This window comes from Mustela lutreola, chromosome 13, assembly GCF_030435805.1.
Source record: "Mustela lutreola isolate mMusLut2 chromosome 13, mMusLut2.pri, whole genome shotgun sequence".
Classification (NCBI taxonomy): Eukaryota; Metazoa; Chordata; class Mammalia; order Carnivora; family Mustelidae; genus Mustela; species Mustela lutreola.
Window position 1 is genome coordinate 68124582 of NC_081302.1, and position 21388 is coordinate 68145969.

The 21388-nt window shown below is 39.3% G+C and overlaps 2 protein-coding genes across 3 annotated transcripts in view; both read left to right on the top strand.

Moving 5' to 3' along the window:
* ALG5 (ALG5 dolichyl-phosphate beta-glucosyltransferase) overlaps positions 1 to 3270 on the top strand; it is a 41006-nt gene extending 37736 nt beyond the window's left edge. For both annotated transcript variants that reach the window (XM_059144166.1, XM_059144167.1), the window contains 2 exons: positions 899 to 984; positions 3068 to 3270. In XM_059144166.1, the coding sequence (XP_059000149.1) occupies positions 899 to 984; positions 3068 to 3183 (202 nt within the window). In that variant the 3' untranslated portion in view covers positions 3184 to 3270. The remainder of the gene's footprint in view (positions 1 to 898; positions 985 to 3067) is intronic.
* Positions 3271 to 18729: 15459 nt separating this feature from the next.
* SMAD9 (SMAD family member 9) overlaps positions 18730 to 21388 on the top strand; it is a 74608-nt gene continuing 71949 nt past the window's right edge. Inside the window, 1 exon segment of the mRNA XM_059143936.1 lies at positions 18730 to 18940. The gene's annotated coding sequence lies outside the window, so the exon portion shown is untranslated.

The window sequence follows — 21388 nt, forward strand, 5'->3', positions numbered from 1 at the left end:
GGAAGGATGAACTGGTAATTCAGACTAGAGATGATTTTTAACAATGTAAGTTAAAATGAGATAATCTATGTAATTCCCGTGTATGTATGTCCTTAAACCAAAGAGTATTTCACACTAATCTAAAGTGCCTTTTCATTGCAACAGCTGGCAGTACTATCTTGCCCAGAATGGCACGGGGAAAGGAAAAGGAGAAGGCAAGTCCCTAGGCAACCCTGTATTTCAAAAAGAAACTTTGGGGCACCTGGGTGGCTCAGTTGATTAAGCATCTGCCTTTGGCTCAGGTCATGATGGTGGAGTCCTGGGTCAAATCCCACATTAGCTCCCTGCACAGCAGGGGAGTCGGCTTCTACCTCTCCATGTTCTCTCTCCCCCTCTCAAATAAGTAAATAAAAATCTTTTTAAAATAAACAAACAAATAAATAAACCTTGATCCTTGGTGGTAGAGAAATATAATCAAGCAACTCTAAAGTGGCTGACAACATTTTCTCCAAGAGATCCTCAGAGTTCTGTTTTATTAGCTCTCTGAATCAGTTGAAAATGCTATCAATTCTGTACCTTGAGCTAGTTAAGCCTGGGATTGAAAACCATCAATCTTGAAAATTTGCATGATTAAATTTTCTCTTAGAGCCCAACAGGCCAATTTTATCTCTAGGAGTTTCTGAGTTATGATAGAGACACCATATTTCTCATTTAGATGTTATACAGTGACACACTAAATTATTTACCTTGAAGCTCCTGAACTACTTAACTTTTATATGACCTATGAGTCCAACTTTCAGTTTTACTCTATAAGCTATATATCTGCCTTATAAATTTCTGTAAAACATGCCAAGGTAGAGATTTAATTACACTCTCTTTGTCTTTTTAAAAATAAAAATCAATATATTTTCTGTTTCAGGGCATTTGATGTAGAATTACTTTACATAGCACAGTTCTTTAAAATTCCAATAGCAGAAATTGCTGTCAACTGGACTGAAATTGAAGGTATGTTGTTGGTGTTACCACTGATCTTAAGTGGCGGGGGGGGGGGGGGGTAGGCAACAATACAGTTGTGCAGCAAAGTTAGCTGGCTGCCCCCAACAGGGCCTACTCAGCTGACCTGAAAGGGGCAGTTCCATAGAAAATTCTTCTCCTAATCCCCTCCATCCTCCAAATGGCTTACTGCCTTCTCTCTCCCTGCAGTCTCTTCCTGGGGTCTTCCGTAGGCCTACTACCCAGCCCAGGAAATTCAGTAAAACTTCTACAGCAGACAGGATCATGGCAATTGAGGCTAGAAGCAAGGTTGAGAAGTCTTTGAGATAAATTTTGTTTGCATCCCCTTTTATTTAATATTATCTTATTTCATTGCTCAGTCGATACTGAGTACCTACAAGCCACCATGCAGAGCTAGATAAGGAATTATAGTTGTTTTTACTCGAAATGTCCACAACCCATTCAGAGCCAGTCTTTAACTGGTATCTGTACATATATCCAAAAAATGTGAAAATCTCTAAGATCTCTCATAATGAGAAATCTATCATAATTCTTAATAATTCCTGTTTGAAGAAGGTTAGACTGCTTATAATTTGTAGAGCTTAAAATATATTCTAGTTTTCTCCTTCGCTTACCTTAGAATGCTCCAAAATTAATTCACAGTGTGGAAGCAGTTAACAATCACGTGGAGACTTTCATAGTCACCCCTCCCTTGCTGGGCATGGCCCCAGTAGAAAGTCATTGTTGATATGCCATTATTGTTCTGTAACCATGGATGTTTAGGAGAAGGTCTACAGATCATTCAAACTATATAGTCTAGAACAAATTCAGACCTCTTGGAGTCTTGCTGAATCAAAGTTAACTTAAAAAATTTAACTACTCTTCCATAGTAGCAGCCTGGATCAAAGGTGATTAAAAAGCCAGTAAAAGATTGCTCAGATTTTTAAGAATCTACTATGTTGATCTATGTTGATCTATGCTCAGCATAGACTCTGTGGTAAGTTGAAGTAGGAAAAAGTAAAAAATGTGTTTCATATTTACAACATTTGCTCATGTGCATTTCAGAGATAGTTGCGTATTACTTTTCATTAACCGGCATTCAGTAAGTAGTTCCATGTTAGTCATTCCCAGAATCCTTGGCCATATACCCTCAGTCCCTATAAGTGAGCCATCTGAAATCTCCACAATTTAGATCCTTTCCAGTTTCATTTAACTGCCAAGATGTTTTGTTTTTGTTGTTATTAGAGAAACCACTAAATTCAGCTTTGAAGATGTTTAATTCTTTTGTAAATGATTGAAATAAAATTAAGGTAGATGTGTTAATTAACTTGACAATGGTAATCATTTTACAGTATGTATATATAAGTATATACAGGTATATGTATATATATATATCAAATACATACATTCTGCACTTTAAATATATTTCAATTTTATTTGTCAATTATATCTCAATAAAGTTGGGGGGCGGAGAAGAAGAGGAAGAAGCTAGAGTATTTGGGCTTAAATCTAGAAAACTGTCAGTGATTAGTATTTTGATACTGGCCATGACTCTACCATCTAGCACCCCAGTTCCCGTGGCCTGCAGTCTCTCCTCTTGACTTAATATAAAAAGCAGTTCCATGGGATAAAATCAAGGCATGTAAGCTTTTAAAACATGCTCCAGGAGGCAGATCTCCTGTAGTCAGCTGCACGTGGCACTCTGCCATTAGGCCACCACTGGACAAGAAGATGTCCTAGCTAAGATGGTATTTGTTTTAGCTGATTGAGAGTCTTTGGTAGAATTAGAATAAAAACTGGGTTTTTATCTAGGATTTCCCAGATTATTAATTTATATTACATGTGGAAATGTACCTGCTTCTCTGCAGTACATGAGACTGAAAAGTAGCATGTAAAACATGAAAATTTGTCCTAAAAAATCATTTTTTAATATACCAATGAAAGTAAATATATATGCATACATAATTTTAAAAATAAGGTGACTAGAAGGTCACAAATGTCATGTAGACACACTTCTAAAATATAATTTTAAAGTGATATATTTTCTCCAGAGTTTACTTAAGTTAATTCATTTTTAATTATTTTTAAATCATAGGTTCTAAATTAGTTCCATTTTGGAGCTGGCTACAAATGGGCAAGGACCTACTTTTTATACGACTTCGATATCTAACTGGTGCCTGGAGGCTTGAACAAACCAAGAAGATGAATTAGGTTATTTCCCATCTTTGTATTCTTATGTATCAGTGTCAACACATTTCATTTGAAATTAAAATTTTAAATAAATCTGGAATAAACGTATGCCATTGTCTGCCTTTTGGTAATTTTAAAGAATTAACTGCCACAACTAAAAATGCTTATACCCCTTTTGGACCAAAAAAATTAAAGGTATTTGTAACGAAGTCAGATTTTCTTTTTGCTTTGGCAATTTTGTTTATTCAGATCAATTATCATTATAATTCTGAGAAATGCAACTTTTAAACAGAAGAGAGAATCAGTTATTCCTACTCTGAAGTACCTGCATAATTCTCATGAACTTAAGTAAATATAAACCACAATCATGTATCTGTGCTCAGAGGTTTAAAAATCAAATTAGCATATGTTTAAATATATATGAATTTATCAGTATTAAATCCATATTTCAACTTATTCAATTCTAGGAAATTACATGTTAAGGAAAGGATACAGGTTTTGTCACAAAAGCATCCACTTCCTTACATAGTCTTATTTCTCTCCTTCCCAGTTTTACTGACCGATGCACTTATTCTCTTACCTCTGGGCAGTGCCTTGCTCTTGAGTTCATGTTATTAGAAACTGGAAATTCTTTATTAAGAAGAGAAAGTTTTGGAGGTGCCTCACTGGTTCAATTAGTAGAGCATATGATTCTTGATCTTGGGGTTGTGAGTTTGAGCCCCATACTTGGTGTACAGCTTACTTAAGAGAAAGAAAGTTTTGTAATATTAATAAATATTTACACTTAATATCAGAAGCCTGTATTTTTGAGTTACTACAAAGATTAATGAATAGCAATTGTAATTTACCCCTAAAATTCAGAATTAGACTATCTGATATTTCAGAGAAACTAATAATAATATCTAGCATTTATTGAATATCTAGCATTTATTGAATGCTTACTATATGCCTGCTACTGTTCTAAGCACTTGGTATATAATGATTCACTTTAATTTTTTGCTAAAGATTTTATCTATTTTTTGTCAGAGTGAGAGAGAGAAAGCACAGGAAGGGGAAGTAGCAGGCAGAGGGAGAAGGAGGCTCCCTGTTGAGCAAGGAGCCCAGTGTGAGACTTGATCCTAGGACCCTGGGATCATGACTGGAGCTGAAGGCAGGCACTTAACCAACTAAGCCACCCAGGCATCCGTCCCTTCACTCACTTTCATAATGGAAGAGGAAACAGGCATAAAGTGGTTACTTACCAAGGTCACATAGCTAAGAAAGTGGAGTCATGATTCTAGCTCCTGTAGTATGGGTCCCAAGCCTACACTCTAATGATTATGTTACTTCAGTTTCTGAAACTGAAAATTGGAGATATCGGAGTAGAAAGTTTCAGAAGTACACTAAATAAAACATTTTAAGGACAAGACTTAGGGGCGCCTGGGTGGCTCAGTCGATTAAGTATCTGCCTTTGGTTTAGGTCATAATACCAGGGTCCTGGGATTGAGCCCCGCATCAGGCTCTCTCCCTCAGTCTCCCACAGCTTGTGCTCTCTCTCTCTCTCTCGTTCATTCTCTCTCAAATAAACAAAATCTTTTAAAGTAGGGGTGCCTGGGTGGCTCAGTGGGTTAAAGCCTCTGCCTTCGGCTCAGGTCATGGTCCCAGGGTCCTGGGATCCAGCCCTGCATCAGGCTCTCTGCTCAGCGGGGAGCCTGCTTCCCTTTCTGCCTGCCTCTCTGCCTACTTGTGATCTCTGTCAAATAAATAAATCTTTTTAAAAAATAAATAAATAAACTAAAGACAAGAGTTGAGTAAAAAAGTAAATAAGCTGAAAAATGTCTCCTCTCCAGAAGTTTCAACAACAGTGCTATGATCACATCTGCAGGAGACATTAAATTCCTTGAAAACAGAAACCAGTTCTTACCTTAGTATCCCCAGCACAGTGCTTAGCCTATAGAAGACACTGACTGCTGATTAAGTGGATAAACAAACTCCACTTACTACCAGATTTTAAGAGCATTAAACTCCCTAAAAGAAAAGAACAAAGCAAGCCTTATGTAAGTAGAAATGATAGAAAACCAATAGGAGAAGAATGATATGAGCATTTAGAAGAGTTTAAAGTACAAACCTAAACCAAAAATAAGATCTTTCATGAAACTATAATAAAAATAAAATAATTTATAGGCATACCTTGCTTTTTCTTTACAAGTGAAAGCTTTGGTCACCCTGTGTTGAGCAAGTCTCAGTGCCGTTTTTTCAACAGCATTTGTTCAATCCATGCCTGTCACATTTTGGTAATTATAATATTTCAAAATTTGTCATTATTTGTTTCGGTGATCTGTAATCAGGGATTATTACTCACTGAAAGCTCAGATGATGGTTATCATTTCTTAACAATGAAATAATTTTTAATTAAGGTGTGTATTTTTTTTAGATATAATGCTGTTACAAACTTAGACTACAGAATAAGGTAAACATAACTATTACAATAGGAAACAATAAAATTCATTTGACTCCTCTTATTGCAGTATTTGCTTTATTGCAGTGGTTTGGAACCAAATCCATGATATAGCTGAGATATGCTTGTGTTGCTCTTTGCAAGCTAGTGATAAAAATGCGTGTTTAAAGCACATAGAAATTTTGAGAGGGAAGCATCAATACTCTTAGGTAGTTCATTCACGAACACTATTAGGAAAGGGTTCTGATATCCTTGATGCCAATTTACCTTTTTAAGCCCATATTCACCTAGGTTAACAGCATAGTGTAGACTCTGAGGCACTCTGTAAGAGAAAATGTAGTTTTTGTTGACATCATACATCATAAATTTGTAGATTTGATCCTGCTAACAAAATAACAGGTAGCCATAGCAAAAGTGAAAATATCGACTACTTTCTACATGCATCAGCTTAGTCTCATCAAACAAATCTATCTTATAGGAATAATTACCCACATTTCAGAAATTAATAAATAGACTGGGCCCAAGGTCCCACAAGTAGCCAATAGTTGTACTTCTAAATAAAAAACAGAAAATATAAAGGATCATGGGACATGATCATGATTAAAACTGAGAGGATAAGCTCATTACAATCAGACAACTTAACCATTTATTTTTTACCTTCTGACTTGTTCTTACAGAATGTTTAATATGGAGTTTGACATGAAGTTAGAACTGTTTAACCAGTAATTCTATGTCTCTCCATTGTTATGTACTTCCACCATTCATGGTTGATTCTTCACTTCTATTTTCCATCTTCTTTATTCAGTTATAATTTCCTTAAGAGCAGAAACCTTGCCTTTTCTTTTATGTGTGTGTCACAGAGCATCCTAAATTGTGATTGTTCAATAAAGTTTCCTGAAATGGTTAGATAATGCCACCATTTCGATTCACTTGTCAAAAAAAAAAATTACAAAAATGAGTTTATCCACTTTATTGTCAGCTAAACCCCCTGAAGTAGCCACCTAGTAGGCTGCTCTGTTCTTGTGCAATCTCGAAATCTATCAAATCTACAAATTTATGATTTCATTATGTTAACCCAATAAAGGACTCTATGAAGTGATACATTTGTAATTCACTGATTTTGAATAAAACTCTAGGTAGTGGGGCACCTGGGTGGCTCAGTGTGTTAAGCTTCTGCCTTCAGCTAAGGTCATGATATCAGGGATCGAGCCCCTCATCGGGCTCTCTGCTCAACAGGGAGACTGCTTCCCCCTCTCTCTCTGCCTGCTGCTCTGTTTACTTGTGATCTCTCTCTGTCAAATAAATAAATAAAATCTTAAAAAAAAAAAACACTCTAGGGACGCCTGGGTGGCTCAGTTGGTTAAGCAGCTGCCTTCGGCTCAGGTCATGATCCCAGCGTCCTGGGATCGAGTCCCACATCGGGCTCCTTGCTCCGCAGGGAGCCTGCTTCTCCCTCTGACTCTGCCTTCCACTCTGTCTGCCTGTGCTCGCTCTCACTCTCTCTTACAAATAAATAAATAAAATCTTTAAAAAAAAAAAAAAAAAAAACACTCTAGGTAGTATTTTGATGGTCACAAAAAAGCAGTATCTTTACAGATTTGATCCCATCTAAGCGTTCTTTCTTTATATAATATAGTCATAGATATAGATATTATAAAGATATATAGGGGTTTAACTCAATTTTTTAAAATTTGATATATAGGTGGGTTTTTTTTAACTGTATCAAATGATACAGTGATCAAGTGTTCTATACTTGCAAGCAAAAACTGATCCTATCCTTGCCTTCTGAGGACTTTGCATTTTAAGGGCATGATGCCTGCAAATCCGACCTGTAGAACCCCATGCCTGAAAGCATTCCCCTTTCTTCAACTCATAAAATCAAGCCAGCTTAAAAGTCAGTTGTTTCGAACCCATAGGTGTTTCCCATGAAAATCATATCAGAAAAGTATGGTTAAGTCCTTACAGCAGGACTGAAGCACATGTAAGTCTATAATACACCTGAACTACCCTGTACTAGTCTGTAGTAATACCTGACCATGATTTGCAATGCCATTTCTTTGGAGAAACTATTCATTTTCCAAGTGGGAATGCCAGGGAATTATCTTGACCCACGGCCTCTAGGAATCACAATGAAAAGTCAGGCACCCAGCAGCGGGTTTAAACCTCACTGCAGCTTCTGCAGAGGCTGTGGGCAACTTCCCCCACCTACAAGGGTCTGATGGGGGTCTGATGAGCAAGGGCTCCCATGGTAATCAGCAGAAGCCTGCTTACAGTATGACATCATAAGGTAGACAGTCCTCCATAAAGGACAGAGGGCAGAGAAAGGACCAAGAGTGACAGCAGTGATCTTTATCTGAAAAGTATCACAATACACCTCAGAAATACTCCTGGGAAATGAAGTTATGTACACTACCTCTCTGACCCAGGAATGTTGACACTAACAAGATAATGTGTTCCTGCGTGTGCGTGTGTGTGTCTGTGTGTGTGTGTCTCTGATGAAGGTAGAGGGCAAGTGATTGTCAGCGTAACTCATTCCACTCTGAGAACAGGGACAATAAAACTAGGCCCAAAAACACATAGTGCCCACAAACATGCCCCAACCAAACAGTGGCATGAATTTAAATTTGAATCTCCAAAATAAAAATGAAGAGAAAGTACAAGTCCTTAAAGTAACAATATTTACAACTGTCACGTTTTCAGAAAAAAGGAACTTTGGAGGTGCCTAGGGGGTGCAGCTGGTTGAGCATCTAGCTCTTGGTTTTGGCTCGGGTAATGATCTCAGGGTCCTGGGACCAGTGGGGAGCCTAAGTGGGATTCTCTCCTCTCCTCTCTGCCCATCCCACTGTGCTTGCTCTCAAATAATTACATAAATCTTAAAATATATATATATGTATATACATATATATATATATCTTTTATAAATCACTTGTTCATTCTATCATTTGCTCAGTAAGGACGTACATATTGAATGCCTTGCTTTTAAGAAGTGTTGGACAGATTTATTATACAATTAGGAGAAAATCAATTGCAGTACCACATTTAAGATTTGTCTACCCTCAAATAGTCAACTTGGAAAGAAAATATGAAGCATTTAATAGCAATTCAAATAATGCAAAATCAAGGAGCCAGATATGTTCCATGGAAAACTGATTAATCCTTGCCATTCAAAACTAGAATTTTCCCTAAGTTATTATATTTCTATGGGACTTTCTATGCACGATGTACAACTTTGACAGAAGTAATAATACCTCCACCTGGGAAGATAGTTTATGTCCTCTCAGTTCCTTTTGCTCTTTGTCATTCTTCTGAAATAAACTTACAATAGCAGTCCTACTCACAATTTTTGCTGTATTCCTTGAGATCTAAAGAAATATTTTTTTGAAAATTTTAGTGGAAGAGCCACTTAAATCAGGATAATTATTCCATGACAAAAAAAATTAAAATAAATACTCCCACTTCTGGAAAGGTGGAGTAAATTACTTTATCTATCTCTCTTGCTAAGTACAGATAATACCCTTGGACTATATAAGAGAAACATAAGTAAACTCTGAAAGGCACAAAAAGAAGGTAGACTGTCTAGAGACCTTGAGACATATGGAAGGACATGGTGGTGACTTCTTTGGCTTTTCTTTCTGTCTCATATATCCCAGACTTGTAGGGGAAGCAGTCACCTAAAAATGCTGATGGGCACAAAAAAAGAAAAAGTCCCTAAAATGCATCTCTCTCTTGCCAAAAGACCATGTAAGGAGCAAGATCAGCAAAACAAAAAACCTTCAGACAGTAACAGCTCCATTCCAATCAAACACCACAGAAAAAAATAGTGGCCCCACCCTTGCTGACAATAGCAAAGGCTGAACGGGGAGCTGAGACTGGTACCTTCATGATGCTGTAATAAGGCACCTGAACACCCTTAGCAGGATGAGTCAGAGAAGGCCAAGTAGGGAGCAGGACTTACGTTCCCACCAGCCAGTAATGTGTCCTCTGCTTCTGGACATTAGTGGAGACACCACGGGATCCTCTCTTTCACTCCCATCCCTTCCTTACTGGGTAAGAAGTTGTTTCACCTTCCCACCACCACCACCACAACGAGATGGTGTCAAAGGAGACCTCATTTCCTCTGGTAGCCTACCAGTAACAAAGCCACCTTTACCACAGTCACAATGAAGACCATGTAGCCAGAACTCCCAACCTTCTAACAGTAATAAGTAGCCTCCCTTTCCTTTTGGTATCCATAACGGCCAAGTGCAGAATCTGTAGTTACACCTCCTCCTGAGAATATAATAAGAAAGACATGCTCCCTCTTCCCTTGCTGGAGTAGTGTCAGAAAAAGCTATTTAATATGAAAGGTTTAAATGTTAAATGAGATCCAGAGTCTAAGAAAAAATTAAAAAAAAAAAAAAAAAAGTCCAGGTTTCAAGATAGAATCAAACGTCAAAACAAGAACCAAAAGAATCTCAACTTGAATAAAAACAATCAGTAGACACCAACACTGAGAATACAGAAATATGAGAATTATCTGACAATGATTTTAAAGCAGCCATCCTAAAAATGCTACAATGCAATTATAAGCATGCTTGAAATGAATGAAAAAAACAAAAAGCCTTAGGGGGAAAAAAATAAAGAAAGAGAAAAAAGAAAAGAAAACAAAAGAAAATCTCAATAAAGAAAAAGAAGATCTCAAAAACTAAATGGAAATTTCAGAGTTGAAAAACATAGTAACTAAAAAATCTCATGGATGGCTCAACAGTAGAATGAAGCTGATGAAGGAAAGAGTCAGAAACCTGAAAAATAAATAGAAATTTTCAATCTGGTCTAAAAAAAAAAAAAAAGAAGAAGAAGAAGAAGAAGAAAGAAAGGAAGGAAGGAAGAAAAAAGCCTCAGGAGGGGCGCCTGGGTGGCTCAGTGAGTTAAGCCGCTGCCTTCGACTCAGGTCATGATCCCAGGGTCCTGGGATTGAGCCCCGCATCGGGCTCTCTGCTCAGCAGGGAGCCTGCTTCCTCCCCTCTCTCTGCCTGCCTCTCTGCCTGCTTGTCATCTCTCTCTGTCAAATAAATAAATAAAAAATCTTTAAAAAAAAAAAAAAGCCTCAGGAACCTTTGAAAATATAGAAAGATCATAGACAGAAAACTCTTGAAATCTTGAAAGCCATCAGAAAAAAAATTGGCATGTTACCTGTAGTGAGAAAACAATGAGAATTACAGAATTTACCATCATTCACCATGGAGGTCAGAAGGATGTGGCACAGTATTTTTTGAATGCTAATAAAAAGGAACTTTCAATACAGATCTTTACACTTAGGGGAAAAAAATCCTTCAAGTATGAAAGAGAAAATCAAGGCAATCTGAGATGAAGACAAAAGAAAGCTTAAAGAACTTAGCACCCACAGACCTACCAAAGCATTAACTAAACAAAGTTCTCTAAGTGGAAAGAAAACATTAAAAGAACCTTGGAACATTAAGAAGGAAGAAAGCTTATGATAAGCAAAATATTGGTAAATACAAAGACTCTCCTATTCCCCTAGACTTCTAAAATTATGTTTGAAGGTGAAAGCAAATATTATAACTGTCTGATGTTGTAAGTGTATGTAGAGGAATATATAACGCAATTATATAATTATAAATAAGAGAGGGTAGAGGACTAAGAACAGAGCTTATGTTTATTTCCTTCTAACTAGTAAAATAACAGTAGGCTGTGATAAATCATGTATACATAATGTAATACCTAAATCAATCCCTTAAAAAGCTATATCAAATATATATTCAAAGAGACTACAAATAAATCAAAACGGAATTCTAAAAATTGTCCAAGTAACCCACAGAACAGCAGAAAAAGAAAACAGAGAAACAAAAAACAGAACAACCATACAACAAAAAATATAATAGTAGATAAGCTCCAACAAATGAATAATATGTTACATTAAATGAGATGGTCTAAATTCAACAAATATAAGACACAAGATTGGCAGAGAGGATTTAAAAACATGACACAACTATATAGTGTATCTATAAGATACTCACTACAAATATAACAACATAGACATATCTAAACTAAAACAATAGAAAAATATATATCATATAAACCTGAATCAAGGACGAAAGCAGAAGTGGCTATCGTATCAGATAAAGTGTCTTTAGCTTGAAAAAAATTACAAGAAACACAAAGGAACATTATATAATAATCATAAAAAGATTCAATGCACCAAGAACGCATAGAAATCTTAAATGTGTATGCTCCAAAAAACAGAGTCACAACATATGTGAAGCCAAAATTGATAGAACTAAAAGGGGAAAATAGACAAATTATAGTAGGAGGCTTCAGTACTCTTCTCTCAACAGATGATTTAAAAAAAATGCACATAAAATCAGCAATAATATAGAAAACACCACCAACAACTACCAGGATCTAATAGACATTTATAGAAAGTTTCACCCAGCAGCTGCAGAATATATATTCTCTTCAAATGCTGATGGAACATATATCAAGATAGATCATATCTTTTACCGTAAAACAAACTTCAACAAATGAAAGAACCAAAATCACACAGAGTGTACTCTCCAATACAACAGATGAAACTAAAAGTTAACAGCAGAAACAGAACAGGAAAATCTCCACCTAAACACTTGGAAACTAAACAGCACCATTCTAAATAATGCAAGGGTCAAAGAGGAAGTCCCAAGGGACGGATGGATATTTGACTGAATATATATATATATGAATGAAAATGAAAATAGAATATAAAATATTTGTGAGACATAGCCAAAGAAGAACTGAGAGGTTAATGTATAGCACTCAATGCAGAGAAGAGAGAAGACACAGTCATCATTAACATGAGTGAAAGAGAAGGTATCACTACAGATCCAACAGACATTAAAAAGATAATAAGGGAATACTACAAGCACATACACATAAATTTGGCAACTTAGATTAAATAGACTACTTCCCTGGAAAAACACATTGTACAGTGCGCCTAGGAGACAGATAATTTGAATAGCTATAGCCCCACGTTATTAAAGAAATTGAATAAGAAATTTAAAAAAGAAATATTCAGCTTAGATAATTTCACTGGAAACTTCTACCAAACATTTAAATAATTAACACCAATTCTACATACTCTGTTCTAGAAAATAAAGAAGAGGAAAACACTTCCCAATTCATTTCATGAAATATTTCCTTGATATCAAAACCAGACAAAGAAAGTACAAAAAAAAACCTACAAAACAATATCTTTTATGAATATAGACACAAAAATCCTTAGTAAGATATTACCTAATAAAATTCTTCTGTATGTAAAAAAAATTATACACCATGATCAAGTGTGGCTTATTACAGGGATGCAAGAGTGGATCAATATTTGAAAATCAATCAATGTAATACATTGTGTATAATAAAATTATAATACATCATAATACATGAAAAAGAAAAATTATTTATCAATTATTTCAGAAAAAAATGTAAAGTTCAACATCCATTCATGATAAAAGCCCTCAGAAAACCAGGACTAGAAGGGAACTTCCTCAATTTGATAAAGTGAATTGACATCTACAGATAACATTAAATGTAATAGTGGGGACGCCTGGGTGGCTCAGTTTGTTAAGCGACTGCCTTAGGCTCAGGTTATGATCCTGGAGTTTCAGTATGGAGTCCCAGGACGGAGTCTGCATCAGACTCCTTGCAGGGAGTCTGCTTCTCCCTCTGACCCTCTCCCTTCTGCCCTCTCTCTCTCTCTTTCTCTCAAATAAGTAAAATCTAAAAAATAAAACGTAATAGCAAAAAAAAAAATAATAATGCTTTGTTCTAAAGTCAGGAAAAAGCAAGGCTGCCCACTTTCATCACTGTTATTAAGTATAGTTCTGAAAGTTCTAATCAACGCAATAAGGCAAGAAAAAGGGGAAAAGGATATAGGTGAGAAAGTAGGAAATAAAACTGTCCATATTTGTAGATGACATGAGTCATTGTTTACATGAAAAAATCCCAAGGAATCTTTAAAAAAAAGAAAAAAAAAATCCCAGAACTAACAAGTGAGTTCAGCAAGGTCACAGGATATAAGATAAACATATCATTATCAATTTACTTATATATACTAGCAGTGGAGACTAACATATGGACACTGAAAATATAGACAACAAAAGCAAAATGTGACATCATCAAACTTAAAAATTTCTGTTCATCAAAGGAGTGCAAGGTCAAACTACAGAAGGGGAGAAAATATTTGCAAATTATATAAGAAACTCCCACAACCCATTGGGAAAAACAATAGCTCTTTTAAAAAATGGTCAAAACAATAAATGATTCTGGGACGCCTGGGTGGCTCAGTTGGTTGGGCAGCTGCCTTCGGCTCGGGTCATGATCCCAGCGTCCTGGGATGGAGTCCCACATTGGGCTCCTTGCTCAGCGGGGAGCCTGTTTCTCCCTCTGCTTCTGCCTGCCATTCTGTCTGCCTGTGCTTGCTCCCTCTCTCTCTCTGATAAATAAATAAAATCTTAAAAAAAAAAAAAAGAGTAAATGATTCTCCAAAGAAGACACACAAATGGCCAACAAGCATACGAAAAGATACTGAACATTACTAAAATTAAGAGCAAGACAAATCAAAATCCCAGTAAGATATCACATCATACTCATTAAGATGGTCATTTTTTTTTTAAATATTTTATTTATTGGGGCACCTGGGTGGCTCAGGGTGTTAAAGCCTCTGCCTTCGGCTCAGGTCATGATCCCAGGGTCCTGGGATTGAGCTCACATCGGGCTCTCTGCTCAGTGGGGAGCCTGCTTCCCTTCCTTTCTCACTGTCTGCCTCTCTGCCTACTTGTGATCTCTGTCTGTCAAATAAATAAAAATTTATTTATTTGTCAGAGAGAGAGCACGCACAGGCAGGCAGAAGCAGAAGGAGAAGCAGGCTCCCTGTCAAGCAAGGAGCCCAATCTGGGACTCGATCCCAGGACACTGGAATCATGACTGGAGCTGAAAGCAGCCGCTTAGCCGACTGAACCACCCAGGCATCCCAAGATTGCCACTATTAAAAGAAAAGAAAGTAACAAGTGTTGGCAAGGATGCAGAGAAATTGAAACTCTTGTGTATTGTTGGTGGGAATGTAAAATGGTGCAGACAAATGGAAAACAATATGGAGGTTCCTCAAAAATTAAAAACAGAATTATCATATGATCCAGCAGTCCCATGTCTGGGTATATACCCAAAAGAATCCAAAGAATTCAAAACGGGATTTAAAAGAGGTATTTGCACACCCATGTTCACTGCAGCATTATTCACATTAACCAGGAGGTGGAAGCCACTGACTGATAAACCGGGTAAAGAAGATGTGGTATATCTATACAGTGGAATATTATGGAGACCTACAGAAGGAAAACCTGTCCTACAACATGGATAAACGTCGAGGACCTTATGCTAAGTGAATAAGCCAGTCACAGAAAGACAAACACAATATAATACCACTTCTATGAAGTATCTGAAATAGTCAAAATTATAGAAATAGGAGGTAGAAAAGTGGTTGCCAAGGGCTGGGTGGGGAAGCTGAAGAGAGGAAATAGTACTTAATGGTTATGATCAATTTTGCAAAATGAAGAGTTCTAAAGATCTGCTGCACAACAGTGTGAATATACTTAACTCTACTAAACCGTATTCTTAAAATGGTTAAGAAGATTTAAAGAAAAAAAAAATTCAGTCTCTTCTAGTCCCTAAAGAACATGTTACTAAGCAACAACTTGAATGAATGGATGAATTAGATCACTTTTCAATTCAACTTCAAGTACCAGGAAGACATGAGGTGTAGTGGTTAAATGTGTGGACTTTGGAGTCAGGCAGACTGGAGCGTGAATTCTGAGTCAGACACTTGGGGACATTTGGTTATGCCTCAGTTTCCTCAACCGCAAAATGGGATAATAATTCTCATCCTGAGATGTTATGAGGGGGAAACAAGGTGACATGCATAAAGACTAACCTGGTCCTTGCAGGGAGAAGATCACAACAGGAGATAGCTTTCACTCTTCACCACCAAATTAAGATGCTTTAGGACTCCCTTGTCCCAAATAAGTATCCCAAAATACTTATTTGGTGATATTCCTAACAATATTATTCTGTCTAGGGCCATACCACCTTGACTTGCCTGAACTCATCTGATCTACTAACATTGTTTTTCCTATTTATCCAACAAGTTTGACCATTCTCTTAGGAACACTGAGGTTTTCATATGTAGACCTACTATTCTGCACATAGTAGGCATTCTGGGCTGCCTTTCCGATGCAGCTGCACTCTGCTGCAAAGAAAGCATCTACAGAGCTGAATCCCCCCAGACTATGCATATAGGGGGCTCTTTGACTATGAGCTAGTGGTCAATCATATTCACTTCTCCAGATGTAGCTGAAATTTCATTTCTGTGGAGACTCCCTGACACCTCCCTTGTGCCTTCACCCCTAAATGACACACAGGGTTACTGTATGATAATCATTGATATGTGTGTCTTTCCTAGTGAGATCTAGTTTCCTTAGGACCAGCGCTCTGCATTCATGTGATTAGTCCAGGCACCTGTGCTCAGGAAAGTGTTTAAAACTGGCTATGGACTGGGCGCCTGGGTGGCTCAGTGGGCTAAGCCGCTGCCTTCGGCTCAGGTCATGATCTCAGGGTCCTGGGATCGAGTCCCGCATCGGGCTCTCTGCTCAGCGGGGAGCCTGCTTCCTCCTCCTCTCTCTCTCTGCCTGCCTCTATGCCTACTTGTGATCTCTGTCAAATAAATAAATAAAATCTTAAAAAAAAAAAAAACTGGCTATGGACTGAATAATGGCTTGAAAAAAAGTTCAAAGTGGAGTCAAAAAAGTGCAGGGTTAAGACAGAATTACAAATGAAATGTATAAAAGAAACTAGAAGTGGGAGGGGTGTGTAGGCAACAATTCCTAGTTATGGCTCTGAGTAGGACCACAGTGCTAGATCAAACATCAGGTACAGCAGATGAGCAAAGTGGAATCTTTGTATCCATGGATTACTACAACCTTTGTCACAATCACATCCTACGCTGAGCATCTTAACACATGAAATGAGGCTGTGGCGGGAGCTCAGGTTGCATCAAGTCCTTGCAGTTCAGAAAGCGGGGAGCTTAGTTTCACCATGGTTTTCAGGTCTTGAACCAATATTTTACTGGAAATTCCACTAAATCACAACCTGTGACTGAGTCTCACCTGTCCTATGATTCCCATCACATAGTTTTCTGGTGTAAGTTCTAGTCAGCCTAAGATTGCAGCTAATCAAGAAACCAAGAAGAAAAAAATCTAGCAGAGTCTGGATTTTCAATTACATGGATAGTCAGCTTCTGAAAAATAGAGTGTCCAACACTGAGCCTTCTTTCCTGGAGTGGGCCTTTTATCCTTGGAACTCACCAGATCTTACTATTCTTGTATATAATAGATTAACTTTCTTTTATTTATTTATTTATTTATTTGACAGAGAGAGATCACAAGTAGGCGGGGGGAGGGGGGAAGCAGGTTCCCCGCTGAGCAGAGAGCCCGATGCGGGGCTCAACCCCAGGACCCCGAGATCACAACCACAGCTGAAGCCAGAGGCTCAACCCACTGAGCCACCCGGGCGCCCTATAGATTAACTTTCTATATTAGGTTTCAGAAATAAATGATAGGAATTGTATAAGTGACAGGCTAACTTTTAAGGGCCAAAATTTCTTGGTATGTAAATGAAAATGTACAGAAAAAGCAGACTACACACAAAGAATCTGCAAATCCAAGTTCTGCCAAGAGCCAAGAGAATTCTGTGAACTTAAAAAGACTCCATGCCAGAAGCATGAGCTAGCATTGCGGAGGTTATAATTTCTTGCTCTGCATTGTATCCTCTGCATTGTTTAATGCACATACAGAAACTGAAATAGTGACTGGGCCATTTCTTTTCTCAGTAACATTGAAAACAAAACAAAAAACGTGAGCCACAAGGTCACTAGTCCTGAGATCTAATTAGTTTACTTGCCGTAAAGTGCACATCAAGTGTAACCTGTAGTTTTTAAGCTGTCCAAATGTCTCCTGGTGTTGCACACCCTCAGCATTTTCAAACTTAACACCCAACCTGGAGCAGAGGTAAAGGTAAATGGGCCAGGTGTAGAATGAGGACTTAAACTCCAGTTTAAGGTTCAACCACAAACGCTGTTTTAAACAAGGTCATTGCTCAACCGCAACAGTATGGTAATGCAAAAATAGTATCTGCTGGGGGAAGAAAGTGCAGTGCTTTGAGAACTAGAAACAAGCAGGTCAATTCAAAGCCTTGCATTTACATTACATGGAGGACCAATTTTCCTATACACAGGAGCAAAGGGAATACTGTCTTCTTGTCGCTTAATGTTACCTTTGCCTCTGCTGTTAAATGCGTTTTCCATGAAGAGGAACTAGGTGATGGGGAATCAAAGGCCATCAGTATGTTTGTGGCACTGCCTAAATGTATTCTGAGTGAGTTCTAGGAGTCCACAGTGACCTAAAAAAGCAGGTTATCTAGGGGGTAGCCAGGATCTGAGGCAAGAAGTTTGTACACTAACGTTGTTCAGCACCCATAGGATTCTATCTTTATTAGATTAGATAATACTAGGTATTATATGCTAGTCTGTTAAGCAAATAAATACACAAAAAGAAGTGACAATCCACATAATTACATGACTAGTTTTTACCACCACTCACCACTCACAGTGAGTAGATTTTCTTCCGCCCAAGCCAGTGCAAACGCAACTGGTGTAAGGATGTAAGGATCCCTTTAGCCTGAAAAGCTAGTAAGCAATAAATGGCAAGTAACAGTAACCATCAGGGCCCAGAAACGTGTCCGAAATAAGTCTGGGGCGGGGGGCCGTTCAAACCGATTTGTTGATCTTGTATCTCTTGCTCTGGTAACAGCACTCCTTGGCCTCAGGCTCCAGGCAGACACAAGAAATCTCAGGAGTGGCAGAAGAGAGAGAGACGCGAGATGACCCGGCTGGCTGGAGCCTCCCCACCGCGGCCCTCCAGCGGGGCTTAGTCACCCACAGAAGCTGGCGTGGGGTCCCGCAGGAGGACCGGGAGGCAGCGCAGGGCCGCGCCGAAGCGCCCCCGCCGCAAGTTTCCGCGCACGTGGCCGCGCTCCCCCAGTCTCGCGGGCTCCCGGAGCGGCCAGGGCGCGCGGCGGCGGGCGGGGGCGGACCCGTGCGCAGGGCTCCTGGCCGCTTTCCAGGTCGGCGCACTAATACGGGCGATGAGGCTTCGCGGCTCCAGTCTGACTGACGCCGGCTGGGGCCGCCGCCGCCGCCGCCGCAGCCGCTGTCTCGGTCCCCGCCGCCGCCGGGCCCTGCAGCCGCTGAGCGCGCGCAGCCACGCAGTGAGTGCGCGGCGCTTGGAGCGGGCGGCTGGGGACCCACGGCGGGGGGTGGGGTGGGGAGCCGGACCTGGGGTGGGGGCAGGGATGAGTGGCATCGTGGGGACAGGTAAGAGATGCCCTCCCCAGCGCGCGCTGGACGAGTGCGCGCGCGCGCGTGTATGTGTGCTTGTGCGGCTAAGTTGTTCTTCCCCGAGGGAAGTCTCCGAGGCCCTTTGGTGTGTGGCTTGAGTTCTTTGTACTCTCCATCCCCGCATTTCTTGGCGAAGCCTGTTTGGGGTGGGGTGGGGCCGGAGGGGACAGCACCGGAGAGTTGGCCGCGCGCCCTCCCCGCCGCCGCAGCCGCCCGGGCAGCGGGCACCTGGGACCTGTAGGAGGATGCTGGTCCCGCGGCGGGGGCGCCGGCCGAGCGGTGCTGTGGCCCAGGGCGTGGGCAGGGATGCGCGCTAGCTCTCCCGCGCCCGGACTGGGCACCGCGCGGGGGTCGAGCACCGAGGACAGGCGCCGCGGAGACCCAGACTCAGAGCTGAGTAACCGTTTGTTGTGGCCGAAAGTGGGGGGGGGGCAGTGGAGAAATCGGGGTGGGGGTAGTAATTGTGACTCAGCTGGCCTCCCTGGCCTTCTGTTTCGTAGGCTTTTTCACTCTGCTTACCTTTGAGGCACGCGAAGTGGGAAGAAAAAAAAAAAAAGTTAGGAATGTTCAAGTGTCTCCGGGCTAGCGCTTGGATTGTGTTGGGAGCTGGGATGTTTGTCTTTTCCTTCGCCTGCCATTCGGTGCCAGCTCTCCGCAGAGGGGAGGGGGGCGAGGTGGGGAACAGATACAGGAGACTAACTGACGCCAGCATTGTGATCGGAAGGAGGAGCGCGGGGAAAACATTTTTATGGATAGCTAATCGCTGACAATTCTTCCCGTTACTATTCCTTCCTCCTCCCCACCCTTGACAGTGGAAATTTCAAAGGATAATTTAGAAATCCTCCGTTGACTTGTTTCTGGGTTGGAACTGGTACTTCTGAGAAATAGCCTACGAATAATGTATATCTAGTTTCGGAATAAAATTGCATGTACATTATTTACCCAGTAATTAACAGTCGGATGCACACCCACAGGACACTGTGGATTGCTTTTAATGGATCCAATTTACAAGTGTCATTACAGTGATTTGCCAGATTTCTCGGATGATCTTTTGGAAGTGTGGTTTAGCAGGAATAATAGAGGATAACTGTCAAGTCATACGGCATTTAATAATGCTATCTCCTTGGCCGTAACTGAGCACAGCTTTGAGGGCATCCTTCTGAGGGAGTGAAATGTTCATGCTACAAACAGATCTTCTGTCTTAGGAGTCCTGCCGGTGTGAGAGAATGCCATTGGATGTTTATATTTTTAAAATAGCGATCTATATTTAAAAAGGAAGTAAAAGTAAAGCCCAAACACATTCTCCAAACTCCACATTCAGTAAGTGAGTCTTTCTATGCTTGTAGGAAATCATGAACAAGATTTTGGACTGTTTTCAAATTTGTGATTGTCCAAGAAGGACACTGCAGATAAGAAAATGATGTAATAGTTTATAAATAAGGAGCATTTTAAATATAATATGACAAAAGTTTAAAATATATCAGAAAAGGAACTTGTAGTGATAATAATTGTCTTCATTGATGGCAGGACAACTGTCTTCAGCAGACAGCCTTGAGCCTCTTAATCTCTTCTGACACAACCAACTCCCATTTTTATGCTTGACTGGCTATCTTTGTCTGAGTTGTTTTATGCTTCAGCTCTGTGGTTTTAAGTTATGTTTAAGAGAATGTCAACATATTCTTGACCTGAACAAACTCATTTTTATCAGTACAGTGTTTACTGAAGATCAAGGGTATAAACAAATTTTAGGTTAAACCCCTAAGTACTTTGTAATTCCCACACCTTTGTCATCAGTGTCTTAGAGTCAACATGAACTATTAGACTTTTCTCCCTCTAAAATATTTTTCTTTTACTTCTATATCTTCAGTTAATGGCTAATCAGAGAATGTTTACAGATATCAACTACTGCATCCCTGATTGCCCAAGACATGGAATGAGAAAGAAGAGGTTTTCTTGTTTTGTTTTGTTTTTTTAAATGAAACCTTGCCAAAGATATCTATAAGTAATAAACAACGGGCAAAATTATTTATCTTTTCTGTCCATGTGGTCAGCTGGAGGAGGAAAAAAATCTGTCAAGAAATTGTTTCATAAAGATTAAAATATTCACTTTCAGGGTTACAAACAGTTTAATTCTGATTAGTGAGAGTGCGATTTCCTTTGCCAAATTGGAGAGCTCATGTCTCAGGAGTGGTCACTATAGCATGTAGGCAACTAACTAGTTTATATCTAACATTCCCTTTGCAATAAAGGAAACAGCAATTTCATCATCTACTGCTTTATTATGTCAGAAATAATACATATTCAAAGAATGTATTTTG